Source organism: Pyxicephalus adspersus, chromosome 4, assembly GCF_032062135.1.
Source record: "Pyxicephalus adspersus chromosome 4, UCB_Pads_2.0, whole genome shotgun sequence".
Taxonomy (NCBI): domain Eukaryota; kingdom Metazoa; phylum Chordata; class Amphibia; order Anura; family Pyxicephalidae; genus Pyxicephalus; species Pyxicephalus adspersus.
In genome coordinates, this window is record NC_092861.1 from 108692913 (window position 1) to 108719435 (window position 26523).

The window sequence follows — 26523 nt, forward strand, 5'->3', positions numbered from 1 at the left end:
ACAATGTCAGAAGTCGAAAAGAATGCTTGGTTATCATTCAAAGCCATTGTCAAGGCCTTTCCTGGAAACACACAAGCAAATAATTACACAAAAATTATTCAGAAACTCTTGGAGAGCTACAAAATGCTTGGTTGCAATATGAGCATCAAGGTGCATTTTCTGCATAGCAAAGCTTGGTGAAGTCAGTAATGAGCAAGGTGAACAATGCCGCCAGGATTTGAAGGTCATGGAAGGACGGTATGAGGGTGTATGGGATGTAAATATGATGGCTGACTATTGTTGGAGAATCAGGCGGGATTGTCCTAACACTGAACACTCCAGGAAAAGCTAAAGGCGTAAATTTTTACCTTAACCACTTACCTGATTATTTTCAAATGTCATAGAGTAACAATAAATCCTTTGTATGAACAAAATAAATTAGGCAGAACATTCAAGTTAATATTTCATTATTTTTCATTGTAAGTAAAATTTGTATGTTTTTTGACAAAAATGGAGGGTACCCTGTATCCTAAAAACTGAATGTGATAGCAAAAAACTAGGGTCATTTCTGGATTCACTATCCAAAAATTAGTAAAAAAACAAGTGTAAGATCTAACTAACAAAAAATGCGTTCCCCAGTGGTATATATTAAGTCATAAATTATCTATGTACCCTGGCACTGAACAGAGTGATGGGGGAGCAAATAAAAGGTGAGTGTGAGAGGTGAGATATTCTTTATCAAAACTTTGCAAGGTTTGTTTTAAATAAATGACTGAAACTAAGAAGTGCTCTCTGCCTTTACTATACTAAAATTAGTTAGCATTGCTAATAGGGACATATTGGGATATTTAGGGGTGCATAGTAAAATGACATTTGATAAGCCCCATTCCCCTTCCCTGGGCACCCCCGAGTAACACCCATGCCCTAAACACACGAGCGGTAGGCTTGGGCTGTTCAGTGACATCACTGGGCTCCTCCCATTCATCTAACTTTGGGCCTGATTTATTAAAGCTCTGAAGACGATACACTTTCATCTGTGAACCAACAAACCTGAATGAATTTCTTTAAAGTAATTTGCTATTTGTTAGCAAATGTTTTTAATCCTGGACCAGATCCATTCCAGGTTTGCTGAATCACCCAGATTCATAAAAAAATTAAATCGATTTAACCAAAACATCTTGTAACTGCAATAAATAATGTAGATACACTTTATTTTGTTTAAAACAGCAATAATCAAGCTGGATAAATGGCTCTATATTAAAGTTTATTCTGCTTTATAAAATCCATGGAGTTTTGGAGTTGGTTATAGGAACAAAAAAAGAATTATAATAAAAGTCTGGACTAAATAAGAAGAACTTTTTTTTTCTTGCTTGTAGCAAAACCTTTTTTAACTAGTTGGATAGCCCCCACACTATTACCAGAAATTACCACATGTCAAAATGTGAGCTGGGAATTGCTATTTAAATTTACAGGGTAAAATGACACTTGCACAAAGTCTTCAATAATCAGAGGGTAATAGTGTAACAATGTACTGTTACATATCGTATTTATTTTTTTATTCATAAAGCCCTGAGATAAAGAAAGCACACACATATTTAGAGCAAAACAGACATTTTTTAATGTTACTCATGATCTTTTGCTGAAAACAGGGAAACCAAAACAACTGTCAATATAAACTGCTTTCAGAATGAGGAACTTAATCATATACAGCCCTCTAACAGAGCCTTAGGAATCAGGGAAAACCCAACAGGAGTTTTCACACTATTTAAAAATGATGAGTGAGGGTTTTGGCTTGTCATACCAGTACAAGACAAATTCTGATTTGTGGCTATGATTATTTGTCTTACCTTCAGGAATAAATCTAAATGTAATAGTGATGACATCTGCAGGTATATTGCTGGTCTCTGATTAAGGTTCTGAAAAATGCAGATTTAAAATGGCTAAATAAACAGCCCATATTACAATACTCAAATTGCTGATCTCCGGTAAAGGTGAAGGATAACAGTCAATTGTGACACTGGATAAAAAGTAAAAACATGCCCAGATTTAAAAAAAATATATTTTCTTAATATATTTTCAGTCCAAAACTTAACAACCAGTGAATAAACTGAGAAAGCATTCTTCAAAGCGAATATATTTCTGCAGGTAGTTAGAAGGCCAGAGCTCTATGAAGTTTCATGTATTAGGAATGAAAATTTTGTGTGCTCAGGGATTTGCTTCATATTGAGGTAGATCGTGTTTCTCTTTTTCAAATATTTTACCGTGCTCCATAACAAAACATACAGTGACCTTAAATTGCTAATGATTTCCTCTTCAATAATTGAATCAGACTTGTGTTAAAAAGGCAGTTTATTAGGAATACATCAGACTGGTTTTCTGTATGTTGCCACAGCAGACCTTTTAGTGGATATCAGCACATATCACTGATTGTGAAAGAACAAAGAACCAAGTTTATATATATATATCTATATATATATATATATATATTTATATATATATATATATATATATATATATATACATACATCTGTATACTGACATATTTATTTGTAGTCACATATAAATGAAGTGTACAATATAATATATATGAAACATTTTACAAGGGAGCAGAATAAAGCAAAGTAACAAAACCAAGTCTACCTCTGGTTTCACATTCTGCTCTCTTCATTTATCCGGATAGTCTAACTACAATGAATCTATCACTATAGCTAGTGCTAATTTCAGATGGAGCTGAGGTAGCAAGGTGAACATGGCTTCAACTTTTTGTGACTTTACTTTTTTACTGTATTTTTTTTCTTTTACCATCTATCCTGTGAAATATATCTGTGTATGTTTTATTAGCCAAGATAAAGATCATATGCCAGGTCCATCTTACAAACTATAGACCTTCTCCCTCCCAGTCCCAGACATTGAAAAAATATACCTTTTATTTGGAGATAATTAAAAAAATATTAAGGATCTAGGATTTATTGTGCTGAAAAGGATGCAGGATATTTGTGTTTTACTTACTGCATTTTATATATATCATCAGGTAGAAAACAAGGCCTTGGAAGTTCTTCAATGCCTTCATTATCAGCCTGTTTCCAACCTTTTACACTGCCATGAGACATACAGACAAGCTTGGGGTCATGGTATACACAAAATAATCTCCTTCATTAAACAAATCATGATTTTAATTACCAAGGCATCCTTAAAGAGAAATTTCTATACCTATAGAAAACTATTTACATATTATAAGAGTGCTTCTTCCAAAATAAAGAAGATTTTAAACATCAGTAAGTTCATTTTCTTTCTTTGAGCTTAATTGTAATAACTTTCCTTCCATAAAAGGATGCTTGATAAGACTCTGCATAGTTACAAGTCATATCTTTCAAATAAAAGCCGAAACCCTGAAAGTACATACAACATATGTGTATTCAATTAATCCTCCAAGGGCACTGAGTTCTATGGTAACAATGATCACCATCCCTGATACTTGAAATACAAAGTTATCTTTTATACTTTATAGGCACTGACTATGTATTCAAGTTTCCTTTAAACCACAAGAAAAATATCTCTTTCAGGTACAATGCAACCCCATGTTAACCCTAAATACCCCCAACAAATGAAGATACCCTGTAAAAGGTAAACAAAATGTAGTCAACTTTTTAGCAAAATATAAAGATGTTGACAGTGTTTATGTTCCCACGGTAATATAGGCGTCAGTTGGAACATGAGAAGGGAAAGCATACAATATTTCTCTGAATGTAGGAAAGATACATGATTTAGATGCAGAAAAACTATATCAAAGGTACTCATGTACACACTAATTTTATTGGCAACAGAGGTTAGTGGTAGCCAACAGATTCTGATCTTTTTCTAATCTAGCCATTATTATACATATGTGGTAATGATCAATGTAAGAGTAAACGACAGAAGGCTGTAAGCCTAATGAATTCCCAACTGTCACAAATAAAACACAAGGTAGACAAATCTATCAAGCACACTTTGTACAGCAGCACTTGAGCTGTGACATCTGTCTGTCCTCCCTCACCGGAATGCCAAAATTGGCCATACCAGCAATCCAAAGCAACACAAAGGAAAAGGAAACTTTGTACTCGTTTCTCTAAATGTAAAAAGTAAAAAATTTAAACATAATTCGAGTAGTATTAGGAGATTTGAACAAATGCAAGTCTCTATGGCCACATAGTCAACAAATTGTTGCAAATAATGCTAGAATCTTCATATTCAGTTATTGGTTTTACATAATTCTCAAAAAATAAATGATTCATTATTGTTTTATATCATTTGATAAAGTTCAGAAAACAATTGCCTTCAAGGCTTCACAAAGAAGTATAGTTCTTTTTTAAGTCATCCCCTTAAACTTTCCAATTCAGTTTATAGCAGGAACATGTTTTATTGAAATTGACACTGACTCCCTACTTTGTAATCTGTATTATAACGATATAAGGGATAAAATTATACTTGAAAGAGTATGTGGTTGATTTAAAAAAAACAATAGGGGTAAACAGCTTTGATGTGCCTTACCAACTTTGCTCCCTACAACATGACTGAAAAGTGGCTAGCTCTGCCTCCTATTGGCTCAGCGAGATACTGTACATTTTTTAACTAGCCTATTGAATTTCTTTTTAAATATACTGATAAAGTTCAAAGGATGTACGATTAAAATAATTTTAAACTGTAATAAACTTGTCTATAATCCAGGTAATTTTACATAAAAAAAGACTCCTGCCAAAACCAATATAGTGGAAAAAACCCAGAGCAACCATATAAATTTTACAGTTAAGCAGAATATTATTGAGAAATTGTTACTTCTGAGTGACATAGCATTAAACATATAATTATGTCAAAACAAAGTTAATTACCTTCCACAATCTAAAATACAGTGATCATACTGCGTGGGGTTTTCAGATGATTATTCTGTAACCAAGTCAAGTAAACACAAGTGGTTCAGAATGGATTATAAATCCTTTTTGTTGTTTATCATGTAATCCTGTGCTGGATGATCTGCACTGAATGGTTTTAGCACTCATCTTCACAAAGACACATTGCATACAGTACAATCAGGGATGTCTTAACATCCAAGTTTAATTTAAATGATGATCCTGATGGAACAAGGGAACACAGGAAGCAATCTGAAAAGTCTGGTGATTATTACAGTGTTGCCTTTTAGTTTAGCTGCTGCATTAAAGCTCAACTGAATATGCAGGGAAAGTGCAGAGTGACAATTACACCAGACCAGAGAAACGTTTACACTATTAGAAAATAAAGAAATCCTTATTCCACTCATTGTCTTCAGTTTATAACATATTTACTTATTTATACAAATGATATAGGTTTACCTAAAACCAGTTACTCCACAGATCATTAATTTACAATTGCATAGTAAGAGAAAAAAATACAGAACAAAGACAGTATCTAAAAACATGTCATCATCTTTGGGTATTCAGTGTCATATGCTTTAGTAGAATGCTTGTCAGTCCCATGTAACCTTTCAATAATAGCATCTTGATTGGCTCCATTCTGAAAGGACTCCGTGCCAAGGACAGATGTTCTCATGGATGGTTCATTCACATTGCCTGCATAGCAAAGAATAATAATAATCAATGCTTATGACATGAATTGGCCAGCTAGTATTCAGTGTGTGTTGCCACAAGCATTAAATTGTTCCTCTCGTCTGTCGCAGTAAATATAGGAACTGAACAAAATATTCTGCATTTACAAACATTTGATTCATCTCTTTATTTCATTAAGTTGTTAGCTTTAAAAGGAAAGTTCCAGCTTTGTTACAGTTGATAAAAATGTATATAAATGTTATTAAACAAGTTGTTTACTTTAGTGGGTATTTACACTGCATGCATGTATGAATGAAAATACATTGTTTTAAACATTTCATATACTTTCACCACATTTTGTGATTCAAGCAACTGCTAGTTTACAGGGGCAGTAAGGGAGAGGTGTGGTTACCAACAGCATTAAGGGTATGTTTAGGGGTTAGAATAATGATAGAGAATGTAAACTTTTATTGCACCTATCCTTCACAAAATTCCCTTCCAAAAACACTTTTCTAATAAATTATATACCTAAATATCTAAACAGAAGAGTTCTCAGGGACAGTTTTATAAAACCGAGCAATTAGCATTACACCTTAACCAGGGGCTCTAGATGACAGAATGGCTGCCATGTTTGTACAGGGCCCTATTTTGTCTAAAACCATTCCTGAGAGTTCCAGTGATCTTTCACATCTTTTACAAAATCTATCATGTTAACCATTGAGCCTCAGGCATGTGTGTTTTAATTACGTTTATTTCAATGGACAGCCTATTAGCATTTGCAGATACATTTTGGGTTTGTGTTGGGGGACTTATTCAATTCAAATAGGTAAGTGCTGGGGATGGTATTAGTTTTATGAGATATTTCAGTTTTGAAAAAATTAAGTATGAGTGGGGTACTTAGGTGTAGGGCATGAAATCCTGCCCAGCTATTATTCACACTCCCCTCAGTACCAGGAGCCCTAAACCCAAAAAAATCAGTGGCAGTTCCTTAACTTTGAAAACAAATGTATCACTAAAATATACTTAACTCTCTCCTGCTGTAAGTATGTATGTATGTATGTATATATATATATATATATATATATATAACTATATATACATATATACATACATATATATGTTATATATATAGTGCCACTATAGAATTGCTATGAATATCTTATTGCAGAGAACAATACAAACATATTTGGAATTTTAAATATAATCTCAAGCACAAGACTTGTATTTTATACTAAGAAAAAAAAATAAATCCTACCTGCTCTCTTCTAGAAGAGCTTGCTGAAAATAATAAAAGAAAAAACCCATTAATGCTCAGAGATAAAAAACAAAACATTAAAGATAAAACATGTTTTAACCAGTTTGGTGGCTTTAAAAACAAGAATCTGGCTAAAAAAAGCCTGCAATTTTATTTCTCTTTTTTATTTATTTTTATGCTGATTAAGCTGCCCACGTGTATTTTCTTCCACCACCAACCTATTTTTTATGTGTGAGGTCTTAGAATCCAGTGCTACCCGCAATTGTAGTGATTTCAGATAGGGAAAACTTATATTGAGGTTGGAAGATTTGATATTAGCTCAAAAACAATCCCTGTTTTTAGGTAGGCATGAAAATCCACTTAAACCCATGTACAGTACTAACAGCAGAGCATAACCTTTCAGATAATTAAAATCAGTGCTAGCACTACCTACATATAGGCCAGTGGAATTTAAAATTAATAATACTTATACCAACATTTTCATGCTTAGGTTTAATCTGCTAATATTTTGCCTCCCCTGGTTCCTCCTTCCCTTCCTCATTGACATGCTAGTGATAATGTTTATATAAAAACCTGATTTTATTGCATACCCTACTTTAGACCCAGATTAGTATTCTGTAACTTTTTATGGAATAAAGGCAGGTCAAGGCTGGTGGAAGGGACCAACACGGTGATGTATAAGGTTTCCTGAAAACATCATAGCACCAGGCCTCATTAAAATCACCCAAGGTAACACACACGTGTGATGTTCGGCCTTCATGATTCAAAGGACTGAAATCTATAGGAACTAGATAATGATGACCTCCATCAGCCAGGAAATGGCTCTGTCCACATGTTGAGACACTGGCCCTTATTTAATAAAGCTCTCCAAGGATGGAGAGAATACACATTCATCAGTGAAGCTGGGTGCTCCAGCAAACCTGTAAGATCCAAGCCTTTAATAAATCAGGCACACTGTGTGCAGTGAAATCAGAAAAGGCAATAAAATTACAGGAAAGAAGCCTGTACATTTGTGCAAAACTTTGAGTAAGGCTGGAGTTTAGCTTTACTTGATCTAACATAGTACATATTTGCAAAAATAATCGCGAAAACAGAGTTACAAATAAATAAAAATACTATCTTAGTTTTTGAGTCATTCTTTTATTGTGTCAGAAATACTATTATTTCCCATTTGTGTGTTTCAGCAGTTCAATGCATTGTGCAACAGAACAATAAAAAGTTACATAATCAAATGCTGGATGCCTGTTGTGAAAAGAAAAGGAATGTATCTACTAAACCATTTATCCTTTCTTGCAATGAGCAGATTTATATTTAATAAAACAGCTAAGGTACTTTCCAACCTTTTTCAGGACTGCCTGATGGCATCTAAATAGATAGGGATCTGAACATCAAAGGAGCCTTGATTTCTGTCACTATGTATTGTTGAATGATAACTATATATTGGATAAGAAATATGGAATGTATTATCTGGTCCCAACTATGGGCCTGCCATATGAGACTTCAAAAAAATATTGTCTAAAGCAGTGTTTTTCAACCTTTTTTGAGCCATGGCACATTTTTTACATTGAAAAAATCCTGCGGCACACCACAAAAATGTTAAAAAATGACACTCTGTCGCTAATTCTCTTGCCTTCAAGAATAAACAAGGCAATTAAGCTACCTACTGCCACCCACTGACATGGAAGAGTATTACAATACTCTGCCAGTCACTACAGCACAGACACTCGACAAGGTAATTGCATAATTTTCCCACGGTACACCTCTGTGGTTGAAAATCACTGATCTAAAGGGCAATAGATAAGGATATCTGTCTAAAGAAAACAAATAATATCAATTTTATACATTTATCTTTGACACTATATTAGCTTGAAAGAGTAATTTTAAGAGTAAATGAGTTAGTAAACCAATTTTACAGGTTTTAGTACAGTGGTTATTCCTATGTACTATATGTTTTATCACACACACATACAGTGGGTATTGATCATTATTGATCTTATTTATATTTTTAGAGCTCTGTGGATAAAATGTTCTTGTCATTTTAGTGTTAGCAATAGGAAGTTACAGATTTTATTGTAAGAGTTTTAATTTTTGTGACTGTCTGTTTTTAGCTGACCATGGACTTTAGATGTACAGTACATGTAGCAATGATCTAACCTAGTGAAAATTTGTTTCTGATTTTAGTTAAACTTGCACATTTCCCTTTCCTTTGGGTATATGTGTATTTCTGTCATGTTTTAGGAAAAGATATTTATTCAACTTGTTTATTTGCTATCAACTGCCACCCATGCAAATCTGGCACATTCTGTTGCTGTGTGCAGCTATAAGAACTGTCATCTAGCCTTGCTGAGTTTGATTGCATTGGGGACAATCATCCTACCTTTCAGTCTGACCTTAAAACTACATATTATTAAGATTAAATTTATGATTTAGCTTTTACAAAATATAAACATTATGTTACGGCTCAGCACTGGGACAAAAGAACACCTTTAAATCTGTTCTTTTCAATGACTTTCAAACTAAAGCATTATTAGCCTAAGACTGAAATAAAATTTAAATTTAGGCATGCTGATATTTCTCTGCAGCAGTTAAAGGTTAAAAAAAAACAAATGTTTTTTCTACATTTCAACACAATGAATAACACTAATTAACCAAAGACAAATATGTTTTTGTATTCCAAAGTCGAGGCAGAATGCATGATACAACTTTTACTATCTGATAGTACAGGTAGTTCTCAGGTTAAGGACTTATGACATACGGATGACTCCTAGATACGAACAGGGCTTCCCTGCTCCTTCTGGGCAGGAAGGAGGCTGGATGGGGAGGTTTGCATGACTTGCAGAAGAAATTTTTTGCTAAACACAGCTGAAGTTGTGGGTTATCTTAGGGGGGTGAGCTCCTTCCGCAGCCTCGTGTAACTCTTTAATGACCATGACAAACTCTGCCATTGTTTCTTTTTGCATATCAAATCACAGCTTTCTCCAGAAGTTAATAAATGTCTTGGGTCCATAAATTTTTTTTTTTGCGTTGTTTGTGATAAACTCACAGTGAAGACTTTATACAGTAACTGACACCAGACAAACATCTGTCCTAATTACATTTATTAAAATAATGTACCAGTTCCGACCTACATACAAATTCAACTTAAGAACAAACCCCTTATATACAGCCTTTAGAAATGTCAAGCCCTACTTCTAGCTTATCCAAATTTCACATTATTCCACATTACCTTAACACGTAACCAAATTGTAGGAAACCCAGAATTAATCAAGTTAGATCAAATGGAGAGCGTGGTTCTACAAAGCATAGTAAGACCAATAAATCTGATGTCTATGTATGAACAAACTTTACACCATTTATGGGAAACCCTTTGCAGCTGTCAGGTTTTGCAAAATTTTAAAACTAAACATCAAGGCATTATTAAATTATGAGAAAAAAAACAAAGAAATGAAACATAAACGTAGCACTTACAGCTGCCAAGTGGAAATGTGCTGTTTATTTGTTCCATAACATCCATCAGGTCTGTGTTGGTGTTATGTGGGGAAGACAGTATGTCATCTGTAAATACATTAATTAAAGCAGCAAAGTTCAGAAATTAAATGTAACAATTCCTCCAAGAAGAAGCCTATTAAAATTCCACAGGTATGCAATGGTAATTCTGTACCATTTGCTATGCATGAGTAATAACCAAGATGAGATTTTCCCTAGAAGAGGCTTCATAATTACTGCTTGGAAGAGAATTAAACTGATTCTATTGGGATCACTTACAATATGTAGGTCTCTGTTGGGTAAGAACAGCCTATGTAATAAAAGCAACAGCTCCATTTCACAGATGAATGGTCAGGCACTTGTCAAAACAGTCTATACAATCCAACTGGCATACATTATTATATATAATATATGTTTTACCATTTAATGTCTACCATTTTAATCTAAAAATATGTTTACTGATATTTGTTTCCAAGTTGATGAATCTTAGTACATAGATACACAGCAAAAAAGGGACATATTGATCTAAAATAAGCAACAGGTGAGCCACTCCATCCTAAAACATTGCCTAATGCTGCTACATGACCTAATGGTCTGACCTTGTCTTGTGGCTTTTTCTGTACCCAGCAGATTAATTTATTAAACAATATATTAGTTAACGGTAGAAGTGTCTCTGTAATTAGTGATAACCACTCAGTCAATGAGTAGTGGTGGTGGGGAAGAAGGGCCTAGGAGCAACCCTATGAAATGTTGCTGTTTGGAATATGATAACAGGGGTTAAGCAAAATGGCACTGTTGTAAGTTGTGCAATAGCATGAATAACAATTGCTACCACAGAGTAGGCAAATCAGCGCGGGCAGATCCTGCAACAATCTCTTTACAAGTCTCTATCACCAAAGCAGCATTTTGTATTAGATATAATTTGTTTTACAGACTCAGTTGATAATGTATTTCAGTGATCTTCTCTCTACTTTATACCACACTGTTTCCTTTCCACTGTGCTTGGCTTGAATCTTTAATTCATGAAAAGTAGGTCACATTGAGACCACTGGAGTGAGCTCCATATAAACTACACTAAGGAGCATATTTATAAAGTAGTTCATCTAACATTCACATTCTGACAAGTGATATATTTTCCACCAATAAATGTTTAGGGAAATAGAAATCCCCTGCTTTACAAATTTGTCCCTATGTGATAGGAGAGCCTAGTCACAAGACTTTTTCCCTTTTTTTTATTTTATTGAATGGTGCTTTTGGTGGTCTTACTTACCCATTCAAGCAAAGTGAAAGTCACATTTGTAAAACACATTAGTATGCTTTTTTCAGGAGCCTGATAATGTTCTAGAAACCCTAACTTTTGTACCACATACTGCTTAAACTTATGATCTGTACCTTGAATTGCATTCCATGCCGATATTGGTTTCTATTTTCTCTTTACCTCTGTTACCTATCCCTTTCAATGTTTGTATACTGTTGTTTATTTTAAATGAACAATTGTTCAGAATAGTTGTGGTAAGTAGAAGTAAAGTTCATTTGTTGGTAAAAAGAAATTTAAAACATACAACTTAATAAAATGTATGCAGAATGGATAGCTATTTTTTTTTTAATTAATACTAATATGTAGTAGGTCACAAAGGTTTGAGCCTATAACAGGAACTGAAGCTTATGTCAGACAAAACCCTACTTATGCTTCAGACAAACTAATAAAAAGTGAAGTTCCATTACACAGGAAGACCTTGATTTATACAGCTCAAGTAGATTGAAGATAACTAGCAAAAACTAGAAAATGTAACATAACCTGCCAATATATAAGCTTTCAGAAACATTTATTAGGATTAGAGTTTTATTTATTCATTATTTCTTCATCATAATACTTTCTAAGAACTCAGATCAACTTGTGCCTTACCTGTCTGTTGAAACTGTGAACTGTAGTGGTCAGCTATATATTGTGGGGCTGGAGGCTGCATTAAGACTGTAGACACAGAGACTCCATTAACCCTGGATTCTGAGTCAGGCTATAAACAAAAACCATGTAAGGAAATGTAAGTTCAGGAAAATAAATTATATATATATATATATATATATATATATATATATATATATAATATATATATATTATATTTCATCACTTGCCTATTACAAAGTTACAGTTTTTTTTTTTAATATTTATATTTCTGGATAAGGCATCAACCTTCTGGACATTTATGAATGGTTATGAATATTAATAGGATTGGGAACATTCCACTTATTAGCAAAAACATGTTTATGTGTTCCTAAGGAATGTATCTTGACTTGCCAGTTTTTCATTTCTGATTCTGAAATCATAAAGTTTTATGGGAATGTCTAAATATAAAGCTGGTGTAATTGTTAAAAAAATAGAAGACACACAATAATTTCAAGTAATACAGGTAAATGGCAAAGAAGTCTTTTTTAAAATGGACCTAGGTTAAGGCAACCATAATTACCAAAAAGAGCAGGATGAGAAACCAAACCCAATGGAAATTAACATCTTTTTTTACATGGCCTACTGATAAATGCGTTATGTAAATAAAAACATGAGGAAAATTGACCTTTTCAATCTTCTAACATAAATCTGATTCAGCGGTCGCCAACTGGTGGTCAGTGGCTCTGGCTGGTGTGCCCCTGAGCGGGGTCAGGAGAAGGATTCTGCTGGGGGGGCGGCGCACCGGCCAGAGCCGCGGATCATGTCCCCTGTACAGATCGCAGGCTCAGGGCGATGGACGGGTTGCGTCTTTGGACACAACCCGTCCACTCTCTCATCGTAGGTGGAATAGGAAAGTGGGCGGGTTCTGGCATCATGATGTCACTATGGGGGAAGTTTCTTCCCCTTTGAGTGACACCCGGCACCTCGCGCATGTGCGGTCCAGAGCTGGTAAATTTAGTGGTCAGTGGGTCCAAAAAGGTTGGTAGCCACTGATCTTAATGTTATATACACTTGATAAATGTGACGGGTAAATAAAAATATCAGGAAAATCAGCTTTTCAATCTTCTAACATAAATCTAAATGATATATACATTCATTCAGATTTATAATTCAAAGTCACAAAAGTCAGTGTATAACATTATTAATGTATGGTACCTGCTCCAATAACTGGCGAAGCCGTTGAAGTTGGGACTCTAGTTGCTTGTTATGGTCTTCCAGAATCTGCATCCTGGCTTCCAGTCGGCCTTTGTGCTGTCTTAGAAGTTTTGCCTCAGCGATGAGTTCTGCATCCTCAGATGTGTGCTGTATGGATGATAGAGAATCGGGGGGAGAGGACGGAGGGCTCATTCCCCTTCTTAAGTGCTGTGCTTTCAGCTGTTCATATTCAATCTTTAAATTCCTGATAAAAAATATAGTTTTCACGTGATGCACAAATAAGTTATTTGAAACTGACAGCTTAAAGTCTACTCAAAAGTTTACTTTTACGAATATATCAATGGCTAATTATTTCTGCCTCAGACTATAACAGCGATATATCAAACTATGCTCACTTTCCTTCACTGCAGCTATAAAAAGACAAGAGAAAAATTTCACACTACTCATACTAAATTCTACAGATTGAGAAACCTGCTTTGGCATCATGACACATTTTTAACAGCCTCTGCTGGGGACAGAGACACCATTCATGGTGACATGATCTTGCTTTCAGTGGTCCCATTAGCTAATAAGCCAACAGTGGATTCAAACTGCCGAAGTCACTAATAACTATATATCATTGTTTAAGGAAATTTAATCGCCTTCTCAATTAGCAAAGTAATGCCTACTTATTTAGTCCAACAGAATTATTTAGTTTCATGAAAACTTAAAAATGTCATTTCAGGAAAACCTAAGCAAGTTATAAAAATAGATTGGTAAATCTGATAAATAGGTGGCCATAATTAAGATACGATCTATTTCTGTCACAACCAATCAGATACTGTTTTTTTTTCTGCTGTGAAGGGGCCTTGGGTTAGCAATGTATGTCCTGTGAATCTATGAATCAGTATATATGCCTCATAATGGACTAGGCCAAAAATAATTCAAATGTGGAAAAGATTGCATGGAGTATATAGAGATTGTATGATGACCTAATTTAGCAGTATATAGTCATAAGGAATGCCAATCAGGATTTAAAATATCCTCTCAATATAAAGACATTTCCAATGTATTCTTAAAGGTCACCTGTCATATAGGAAATATGTAGGTTGCCAATAATGGCTTCTTTTTCTAGAAATTGTAGCTAAAAATTTCTGCTATCAATAGTAAGCATATTTCTCCCATGACGTGTGTACTACAAAGTATGTTTTTACTCACTGTTTAACACACTGCATATTCTACAATTACTATCTATATGCTGTCTATAGGCAAAACATGGCATTTCCAGACAGCCTTTTTCATCCAAATTTGGGGACAACCTAGTGTCTATAGGATACCAGCACCACTGGACATAGCTAATCAGGAAAATAACCCTGAGAATGGTTTTCCATTTTAGATAAGCTGGCGCTGAAGGGCATTTACAATATGTCTTCCTACTACTCTCCACAATTGTTACCGCAGTGTGACTGGTCATATTTAGGGACACTAGGGAAGCTGACATAGTTGCCTAAGAGCAACCAGTCTGTGTTTAGACATTTGACTTCCTTCTAATATCAGCACACATATTACTGTAGGGACACACATTATTTATGCATTGACCCGCTAAGGACACTTAGTGAAAAACATTTCCATGTTTTTTCACTAAGTGAAGTGAAGATTCTCCTGCAAAATGATAATTTAAGTGAACAAGCTAAATTCCTTAGGTAAATTATCCCCAATGTAAACATTTTTTCCAAATTCAGTAACAGACAAACCTAATACAATCTTCTGTCACACGTACTGCTAGAGGCAATGGAATTCATCCACTGTTAACCATGTATATGCAAAACTGCACATTCTCACTTCCAGTGCCTACCCCAGGTAACAATCTAGCCGGGGAATCACCTAATCTTCTCTCCTGGAGTATGTAGGACACACTAAGCTGCTTATTTATGACTGTCATCTTCAAGACATTACAATTTTCCCTATCTAAAAAGTCTTGGAATCTTGTCTGCTTTCCTTTATATAAACTTCACAGTAACAGCTTCACTCGTTAGGATTTTGTACACTGATAATAATTAAATTAGGGCTCACAGCTTCCTTTTTTAGCATAACAAAAAATTTATATAAACTAATTCGTGACAGCTCTTACTAGTCATATGAAATTAGTTCCTATTAAAATCAATCAATGAATTGGTCAATCCAGTGATCAAATCACGTGTGTCAAAATTATGTCATATACACTAGCCTAAAGAACATTGACAAAGGGCCCCTGCCCTAGACCTGCAAAAATGTAATATTTGTAACTGGATTTGAGAAATAAAAGGTAAACTCCTATCTATTAGCAAGTACTTAATGGTAAATATTGACTATAAATGATGATATTTACCTTTGCTCTTCCTCTAAATCAGCAATGATCTTCTCCAGTTCTCCTCGTTCTTCTCGCTCTACGGACTTTAGAATCTGAGCAGGACTTTGTGGCTGACCTAAAGGTGATTCCCCTCCCAATGTGTGACAGTATTGCTGGATAAGAGCATGCTCTTCATCTCTGTGAATGTAAAAGAATAAAAAAAAAAATATTACATATAAATATTTAATCATGATATATTTACCAGTCCCTAGGTAAACCAAGTATTTGACAGCTTGTACAAAATGTTGGATTTCGGACATCCTAGATTTACTAGCCTACAAGCAGAGGTGGACTCATATATGCAGAGATTTGTTCACCTTCTATAAACCACAGGTACTTTCATATACAGTGGTGCCTCGGTTTACGGAATTAATTGGTTCCAAAAAACATTTCGTAATCCGAAATTTTGTAACTGGAATCAAGTTTTCCCATAAGAAATAAAGGAAATAGAAATAATTTGTTCCCATAACCAAAAAAATGAACATTTATTTTAAATACAATTTAACATAGAAAATAATTTTACATAGAGAAATCACTAAAAACCTATATGATTAAAATTAACTAGAAATAACTTCACTTACATACAGTAACTTTAATGAAGACTGTTTTGGCGTATGGAAGACGGTGAGGAGGGTGGGTAGGAGGAGAGGTGTTAGTATTTGGAATTGGAGTCTACTTCCATGAGAACTTCTGGGAAGTTTTCTGGACTGGTATCTTGTCTTGAACGTTTTAATGGCATACCACTTGGACCTGTCTCACTAGAAATCTGTCAAGCAAAAATTTCTTCTGTTTTTTCTTTAAAAATGTCCTGTAGTGAGACATCACATTATCGTTAAAAATGTTCATGGCACGGATTGCTACTGCTTAATTGGGATGAGTTTTTTCCACAAAATCTTGCACTTCCGCCGAAGCTCCCAAGCATTAATGGGGAAGGTACATCCTCTCCTGAAGAAAGTTCCTTAACTGCATGCTTTTGCTGTTCCTGCTATATCATCCACCTCAAAGCCCAAGGACTTGCCCAGGGACACAATTTCCTCGACAATAGGTGCATCAAGTTCAATCACAGATCCCTCAAAGTCCTGTCCTGGAACGCAATCGGGTCACAGATTTCTCCACGCAGAGTTCAGTGTCCTCTGAGACACTCCATTCCAGGCCTTATCATAGAGCTTGAAGTGGTCTTTCCAAAACTCTCTGATGGTTAGCTCAGTGTCTGAAGTCGCTTCAAAGCATCAATGGAAAAGTGCAGAGTTTCTTAAAATTAGCAATGGCGCATTATCAAGGATAAGCACAGCCCTGAGTGGTAAACCTTGCTCCAATAAATATTTTTTATTTGATGGGCCTACAATCTCATTTGCTCACTCAGTGAAAAACTGCCTTGTGACCGACGCTCTGCTGTTAACCCTCCACATAACGATCAGCATTTGCTTTTGCACTTAATACTTTTTAAAAACTCTTGGATTTTCAGCATTATACACAAGCAAAGGCTTATTTTTACAGTCACCACTTGCGTTACCGCACAACACAAGAGTTAGCCTGTCTTTCATAGACTTGTGTCCAGGTAAAGCCTTTTCTTCTTCAGTTATGTAGGTTCTTTTCGGCATCTTCTTCCAAAAGAGGCCAGTCTCATCACAGTTAAAAACTTGTTGAGGTATAAACCCCTCATTGTCCACAAAGTGTTTGAATTTCCTAACATAATGTGCGGCTGCTGCTTTTTCCAAGCTAGCAGCCTCACCATGTCCCGAAAATGCTATGCATAGCAGTTTAAACCAGCCTCTACTGGCTTTAAATACCTCAAGATCCTCTTGCGTACTTCCAGGGGTCTTCTTCACGAGATCGGTGTGCAGCTGCTTAGCATCCGCATATATAATGGCCTCCGAAAAGCTATCTCCAGCCAGCTACTTCTCATTCATCCAAAAGAGCAAGAGGTTCTCAACATCTCCCATAACTTGAGGGCATTGCTTTGTCATTACAGAAACACCCTTGGATACGTCAGCTTTCTTAATGACATCCTGACTACCCAATATTGTACTGATGGTTGATTTTGATTTTCCATGCTTAGTGATGATCTCCTTCTTAGTCTACAGTGTAATTCCCATGTGTTTCCTCTTCTCTGGCTCCTTTTCGGTAACTTTCTTGGGACTTGAGGGATTATGATTTATATTGTATAAAGCACACACAATTTAGCAAAAATTCACAAAAAAAACCCACAATCGCAATACAGCGCAGCAATCATTTGAGATGCGGTCAGGGATGTTTACTAGGCATTGCACCCAAGCAGACTGAGGCTGTGGTAGCCTAAGTGACTTAACGCTGAGACTAGCGCATACAGTACATGTTTTAACCCGCATTTTGTATCCAGGAGCACCTTTTGGTTTCGGAAACAAAATTTCATCCAAATTTTCTTTCGTTACCCGAAAAGTCGTAAACTGTGTGGCACCACTGTACTCACATATATGCTAACCACTGAGCCACCGTGTGAGTATATTTCCCTTTCATATTCAATATTCATTTAATAACCTTTTGTATTGCACATATCACAAATCACAAAAGAAAATCATTTAAACTTTGCCTTACTTTTGTATGTATGTATTATATGTTTAGCTAAATACCACATTTATTATTCATACATCTATGCATTTATTAGGCACCATAATCAGCTGAAGCAAAACAAGATTCCAATATTTCTAATTAAAAAAGGGATGCACTAATAACTGTTTTTTGGTTTTTATACATGTTGAATACTTAAATGTTCACTAAATTAAAAAAATGTATACACTCTTTTCAAGATAACCAGACTTCATTTATATTGATTTAAGCGTTTGTTGATTAGGTTCCTGAACTAAATATCTTGCTTTATTAATCTGAACAGTGCTCCTTAGATAATAGGTATGCATCTCCCAAGATCATTCTTTGCTAATTTAATTACACAGTGAAGAGGTGCTTTAATTGCACATGTAGTGAAATGGGAGCTAATGCAGTGGAGTTATTAGGTGCTAAGAATTTAATAAACTAGCAGAACTACAAAAGGTAAATTCTAAGATACAGAGTTTTAGCTCATATCAGTCTCCTGATAGTGCTGTAGGTAGGACATTGAAGCAGTTCTAATGAATCAGGGATACAAGAACTATTAAAACACAGGAGAAAGTGCTCCTGCTAAATATGCAAAAAGTAAATGTGAAGTCATATATATTTACTGTGCTTGTACAGGTGACAATGTGCTGAATGGGGGTCAAAACATTTGCGCGTCCAGGTGCAGAATCTTCATCTGACCTTGCCTGCATTTTAAAAACCTTTGCTTATTTTCTATTCTTCCCTCACATGCCTACTGATGAAAATTCCTTGTCTTGAAAAGGTTAGTACTCAATGCTTTTGGTAATAAATAAAATGCAGGGCCTGATTTTTTAAAGCTTCCCAAGCCAGGAAAAGATAAACTTTCATGGGAGAACCTTGGTGATGCAACCAATCTGTAATTGATTTCTTAAAAACAATTTGCTATTAGTTTTCCAATCCTGGACCAGATTCATTCCAGGCTTGCTGAATCACCTAGGTTCTCACATGATAGTCTATCTTCTCCAGTCTTGGAGAACTTTAATAAATTAAGCCACAAAGTCATTTTAGGACACTCAGGATGTACCTCACCATAGCACAACTCAGATATTACATTATCTAAAAAGGGTTAAATGGAGATACCGATCAACAATCACAGTGGACCTGCTTTTGTTACATGTGTTGGGTGCAAAAAAAAATTAAAACAGGTTACCAGAATGCCAGAATCTATGGCTAGTCTTGGATATGTGCACACAAGAGGACAATTCACAGGCACCGCGATCAGTTTTTTTACATCTCAGTGTGCCGAAACATATGCCTTTTGGGTCAGGTCTGGTGTTTATCCAGTGCCCATGGCATGACAGCCATTAATAAAGTAAAAAACAATCAGGTTTGCAAGTCTGGCTGTTCTATAATGGTTTGATTGGCTTTATGGTCATTTCTGCCCTTTATACTACTGACAATACCTTATTTGTCAGAGGTCATTTGTGTTACATGCTGAACTATTGTTCACTATTGGCCCAAAGAAAAAGATTATAAAAAAAATAATCTCTTAACCTCCTTAGCGGTAATCCCGAGTGTGACTCTGGGTGGCTTTTGCATGCAAAAAGCGGTAACCCCGAGTCACACTCGGGGTAACTTTAAAAGCCCCCCTTACTTTTGCCCCGCGCTCCAGCGGCGATCGGATGGCCCTGCTGTGAAGCCGGGACGCCGGTCCATCAGCGGGCGTGGCCGGGCGGGAAATTTAAAAGCAGATTCTGAGTAATCTGCTTTTAAATACCACCTGGGTCCTGGCCACGCCGCTGCTCGCATCAGCAGTGAGATGCGAAGCACAATGCAGGACTTCTGCATTGTGCTTCACATCTCACTGCAGATGCAAGCAGCAATAGCAGATTCCGGGGGTGGTCAGAAGTCCTGCATTGTGCTTTGCATCTCTCTGGAGATGCAGAGCAGCTCCAGCGTCTGTGTAAGACAGACGGGAAATCCCCACTCACATCACTCCGGGAGGATGAGTCATCTTCGGGGTGATGTGAGTGGTGATGTACTGGGGGTGTGTCTGGGAGGGAAATTTAAAAGCAGATTACAATGTAATCTGCTTTTAAATGGTTTTTACAGTGCAAAAATACCACACAACATGAAATAAAAACTAATGTACATTTTTATTTTATATTTTATTTTAAGATTACATTGTTGTCTATTATTTTTTTTTTAAATTAGTATTTATAATTATGTATTATATTATAATTTATGATTATAATATAATAAATAAATATAATTATCATACCCAGGAGTTAATCCTAAAAAATACAGGCCCACAATATAAATAAAAATTTCTATGCAAAAAAATAGGATAACTTTTTGCATCAAAAAGGGTTAAGATACCAAATAACCATTGTAATCATATTTCTATTTTTTCAATGATCCTTATTAATTTGAAGGATGAACTTAGCAAGGCAGTAGCAGTCTAACACTTACTTGTAAGACTGTCACTTAATATTGTGGTAAGGATTTTGAACTATCTAGATTAAGACAAGAAAAACATTCTCATCATTAACCTATTATTAGTCTGGAGAGGTGCACTGAATGTTCCACTTCAGATGACCACTACTTGAAGACAAAATGTGTCAAGGGCTTTTAAATATCCCCAGATGATTTAAAATTCATGAATATGTACTCTGAAAACCTAATGGAAAACACACAGCCAGTAGAAAATTCTAATGAGAACAATTCTAATGAGTGGATACTGGTTTCTCATTATACTACAGAACAGAATTCTAAAAATATGCAATAAAAATGGTTAGGAAAAAAATGTTAAACTACCTAATAAAAAGTTATAATATAAAAAGCAATCTAGTTTTGTTATTTAATATATATATATATATATATATGCATGTCACTTTTGCCTTATTACTAAAGTCAGTAATTGTGAAAAGGTCAGAAGCAGGGAGTCTACATACAATACTGTTGTTTAGTCCTTTAACCTCTGCATATGTGGGGTACAGCTTATACAGTGCAAATCATCTTTAAGCTCAACAGGTAAAACGAGTCCTTACTCCTATTCTATAATCTCCAAGAGACCAGTGATGCTTTTTTCATGTGGGGGTCACTGTTAACATTGAGATAAAACTCGCAGGCCACAATGCAAATAAACATTAACGATTTATGTTTAAAACTAGAACAGTTTTAATTTAAAATTAAATTGAAATATTTCTAGTAACTGTAACGTACATGCACCAAATAAACAAAATTACAAATCAAGATTTTCTGCACTAACTATTTGAGGTTAATTTTTATAATGTAATTTTTTTATGAAAGATATAAAACTAAAGCTATCATACAGTTCTGTCCGGTCATATATTGCTCTCCGCTCATCATTCCTGTACCAAAGACCAAAAAAAAAAAACACCATAAATGCGTCCTGTCAGTTATAGGGGGTCACTAACAGTTTTTGTACCACAAAATCTCTGCAATGGATACTTCCAGAGAAATGCAATTCATGTGACAGATAGCCAAGGGGTACATATTCTTATTTCTATATCTTCAGGTCCCTACATCTCCCCATTTCTGGGAATTAGGGTTCATAGAAGGCAAGTGGCCAGCTATGTGTGACAGGGTAGCACGGTATAAAAGGTATAGTTTTTCTTATCTTATGATAGCGCTGCAACCATAAAATTTTAGGGGGAGTTAGCCACAAGAGTCCCCCTCTTATGCTACATTTTAATATACCTACAGCTCCCCTTTCAGGAGAAATTGGGATTCAAAGAACATAGGCGGACATTTATATGTGACAGGGCTCCATGGTATGGTAGGAGTGATGGGGGAAGCCACAAGAGCCTCCAACATATATCATGTTTCCCTTTCTCCCTTTCTCTACTGTTAAAGAGAAACTGTGGTTCACGGAAGGTAAGTGGCCAGCTATGTGTGACAGGGTAGCATGGTATGACAGGTAAAGTTTTTTGTATCTTTTGATGGTGCCGTAGTGATGAAATTTTAGTGAGTTAGCCACAAGAGTCCCACACTTGCATTTACATTACCCCAGAGATATTGAGGTTTATAGAAAGTAAAATGATAACTATGTGTGAAAGGGTAGCATAATATGGTGGGTATAACATTTTGATGGGGAAGAGGGGGCAAAAGCAGTTTCCTACTGGCTCCCGCTTTTCCTGTTGCCAACATCCCTTTGCCAGAGAAATTGGGGTTCACAGAAGGTAAGTGGCCAGCTATGTGTGACAGGCACCCCACCAGCCACTCAGTCCATCACACCTCAGCGTCTGCAGATTTTTACTCCAGGAGGCAGTAAGCGGAACATAGCGTCACGCCCAGGCAGAGTTCCATGGCAGATCTGGTTCAAGTATTAAAAACATTTTTACCCACAGTTCTGCTTTAAAGAGGACGGAAAATATAACAGTAGTGATTCTTTGCTGTACTAAGATATTGGTTCAGCGATCACAAAGACTATTGTTGCTATTTTGGCTTCCACCAGCAATACCAACAGAAAGCTTGTGTCATAATCATAGACACCATACCACTTAATCTCCACCTGTGAAACGATAAGTATTATGCTTGAACTGAATACATTTGGGTACATGATTCATTATAAAAATAAATATTTGATGTAACCATGAAAATATTTTTCATAAGGTCACACACACTGAACAGTGTATGGGTAGCTGGTAAAGGAGAACATATTTTATGCTAATAATAATTAACTATAGTTTCACCCAAGGAAATCACCCATTGTTCTTTAAAATGACGTTAAAGCATGACAGTTTATTTAATTTCATTCTGCCAAAATGGCCTTGAAATCTGATAATTTATAATAATAGCTGGCTTCTAAGCTGGTTTTTCTATTATAGCCCCCAACAATACTGCATTTTATTTTGTGCAGCTATTCTTTATTATGCAGCTAAGAATACAAACAGATATGATTGTTACTCAGTTACAATAGGAAACAGAAAATGACTGAATATCAGTAGAGAAACTGCAACTGGTACAGATCCAGCTAACAAATCTTGGTGATAAAAATTATCTGTATTGTCTTCTCACATAGGGGTGTGTACTCAATATATATATGCTTTTTTCCCAATATAGCTTCCAGCATATGTCCTAGGCTACACTAACAATGTACCAACCCTCATCATTAAAAAGAAGGGCTCACAAGACTAAATATTGTTGCATTCAAATACTGTGATGTGAAAATTGATAGAGTTGTGCGTATTTTAACACATACTAAGGCAAGTGTACTGATGTATGCATTTACTACACATTGATGCAGTATATTTATGCACCCTGCTCTCTCTAACGCATTGTGCTACTGAGCTATGAATGTGCCAAATAGATGTTTATGGAAATTGCAGTGGTGATCTCTGGGGTATCTGTGTTATACTGCTGGGAACAGTTAAGATGTGAACACAGAGTCAATGAGTAATATAGCTGCAAAACAAATATTGTTTTAGTCAGAAGGAATAATTTACAGCTGCTAAGGGGGTAATCCTTTGGAAAACAATTATAGCCTTCAGCTTCTACATAACAGACCTACAGATGGCAAATATAATGTAAAAACATCCTCTGACTTCATTTACAGTAGGTATCTGTAACCATTCAAATTACAGTTGGCAATTTAAAAATTTCAATGCTGATATTCCAGTGGTTGCTCTGGCTAAGGCAAATTCTACACTGGCTTTAATTGTAAACGCTTATAAATAGCCCATACAGCTTTTGTTTGCGTTTTTGTTTATAATGTTGTTTTGAACGTTGTTGTTATTGTTGTTTTGATATATGGCAGAGAAGAGCTAGAATAAGGAAAACCTCTCAAATGCCCCAAAATGGCCAAAAAAATGCCCCAAAATACTATTGATGTCAATGATAAATGATATAAAAATGTTTTTAACAAAGATATGCGATAGGAAAAAGTAAGAATAGGGGGAAACGCCTCACGAACACCCAAAAACACCTATCAAAGCCACAAAATAACCTTGCAAATAGGCATGCAACTGAACACACTAATGTACAATGTGAAGCATTTCCAAAAATGTTTGAAACAACATAATAATGTGCAGGTGTTAATGCAGCACATCAGCATTAATTAATCCAGAGGGAGGTGATATTACTCCTTGTGGACAAGTTTCTATTAAATTTTAAATAAAAATATCATGCATTTATTGGTAATCAGGTGTTTTAAAGGTGTTCAAATTGAACGCGCTTTTCATTGGATTTAATCAGAATGCTGTTTCTTGTAGGACCTCCATAGGCAAAATCAGGTCTGACTGCAACTTTTTAATTATGACGGCAATAGAAAAAAGTTCTGGAATAGAGAGAAATTGACAGTTTGTTCATATAAGCAACAGAATTGTCATGATCATAATGTGCCAGCCACAATAGATGTGATTATATTTCTAAAAATATTGGCATTTTTGTGGTGATTTGAAGGATCAACTTTTAAAGATGTCCTCATTATCCTGGAAATGGCCAAGACAGCTTAAAGTACTAATTCTTCCCATCAAATTCAAGTTCAAAGAATGTATTTTAAAACACAAAATAGAAAGCTAGTTGCTTTTTGGAAAGGATGCATACATGTTATGAATCATCATGTAAAAAATGTTAATTTGTAAAATAATATTGTACACAAGCAAATGAAAATATATATAACATTTTGAACCACTGAAGTTTACCTAAAAAAAGGTATATTTAACCAACCTTACCATACTTACTATAGTTTACCTTTAGGTAATGTGTAAATATTTTTAGAAATATTAATAAAAAAAATATAAAAATATATTTCAGTTTTGTTGGTCTATATTTTGTCTATATGTTTAACATATTTGTTGTTCAAGTGTTGATTAACAAGTGTTGATTAACTCCATGTAGTTTCTTTTTCTGATAGTATTTATATTTTACAAGCAACCTTTAGGACCTATATGTTTTAATCTTTGTAATGGCTTAATACAACATTCTTCAATCTAACAAATATTACTCACATGCTTCCAGTGGCAGAGCTGCTGTCTGTGAACAAGGATCCATTAGTTCTTTCCATTTGTGCCAGCCTAGGAAAGGCAAGAAAAAGTCATTTATTTACCCACACCTTTTTGCCAACTTCTGTTGCATCTACCTAAATTAAAATATACTCTTGTAAAAAATGAAAGAATATTTGAGTTACTAAGTGGGAAGACGACAAGAAGAGTCAACTTACAGTACATGTTTAGAGAGATACAGCTCTTATGTGAACATTATTCATCTAGTTACTGCTCCTGTTTTGAAGGTTAAAGAGCAGTGTCCAATAGGTTTTTTACCAATAGGTATGAAATAATCTTTCTTTGTTTTTTATTGGTTATTGTAAGCCTAGCAGGGACATTGCTAGGATATCCAAATCTTTGGAGCAACCCTAATATAGCTTGAGCTAAGCCACAGTATACACATTCCACAGTCCTTGTATCCACATACATCACCTTAATTGAGTGTCAGAAAACATGGACGCCACATGGTGTGGTCAGGCTTTAATGTTCAGGACTGTGAAGGTTTAAAAAAAATACTTACATGAAGGAACACTAGCACAAATGTTAAATGCCCGCAGCATGTTCAGTCTTTCTATGGCATTCAGGGTATATTGATGGCTTGTTTAATTTTTATTGATATTGATTGTATATGTGGGTAAAGGTAAAGATACAAAACTGTTAGGGACAGATTGTAAATGCCTTATTTCATTCCCTCTATTGACTAAAGTAGTAGTTTGTTATGATGATATGGGAGTAGCTCAACCAATTTCAAATTAAAGAAGAATTAATAAGGCATGTATCTCTTTATTCTGACCACATACAAATTGCCAGTTTGTATATAACCTAGCTTTAAAAATATTGTATTAAATTTAAGGCATGACTTACGACAAAAACTGGTACCTAAATTAGTAAAAAAGTGACTCAAGTCATACATGTTTTATTTGAAAGGGCATTAAACATAAAAAGACCTAAAAGTGTTCTACAGTCAGATGCTTAAGGACATGAAAGCAGATCTGCACCTTTAATTTTATTATTCCAAAACTGATAATTTTCTGGATGCCAATTATGTTTGAAAGAAGTGTCTCTGCTTTGAAGTAAACTTCAAGAATTTTTCAATGATGAAAGACAAACAAATAAACTTCCTTTTTAATAAATATGTAAATAAGTGTTCAGTTTCAGCTTTGTAAACACATCAGTATTACCAAGCTGTATACCCCTTTCCTATACATTTCTCCCACTCA

The 26523-nt window shown here is 35.2% G+C and overlaps 1 protein-coding gene across 1 annotated transcript in view; it reads right to left on the reverse strand.

Annotated features, from left to right (window-relative positions):
* Positions 1-1573: 1573 nt before the first annotated feature.
* UTRN (utrophin) overlaps positions 1574-26523 on the reverse strand; it is a 393317-nt gene continuing 368367 nt past the window's right edge. The window contains exons 70-75 of the mRNA XM_072410243.1: positions 25268-25333; positions 15723-15881; positions 13376-13619; positions 12182-12290; positions 10258-10344; positions 1574-5558 (exon numbers count right to left, since the gene is read on the reverse strand). Coding sequence (XP_072266344.1) covers positions 5398-5558; positions 10258-10344; positions 12182-12290; positions 13376-13619; positions 15723-15881; positions 25268-25333 — 826 coding nt within the window. The 3' untranslated portion in view covers positions 1574-5397. The remainder of the gene's footprint in view (positions 5559-10257; positions 10345-12181; positions 12291-13375; positions 13620-15722; positions 15882-25267; positions 25334-26523) is intronic.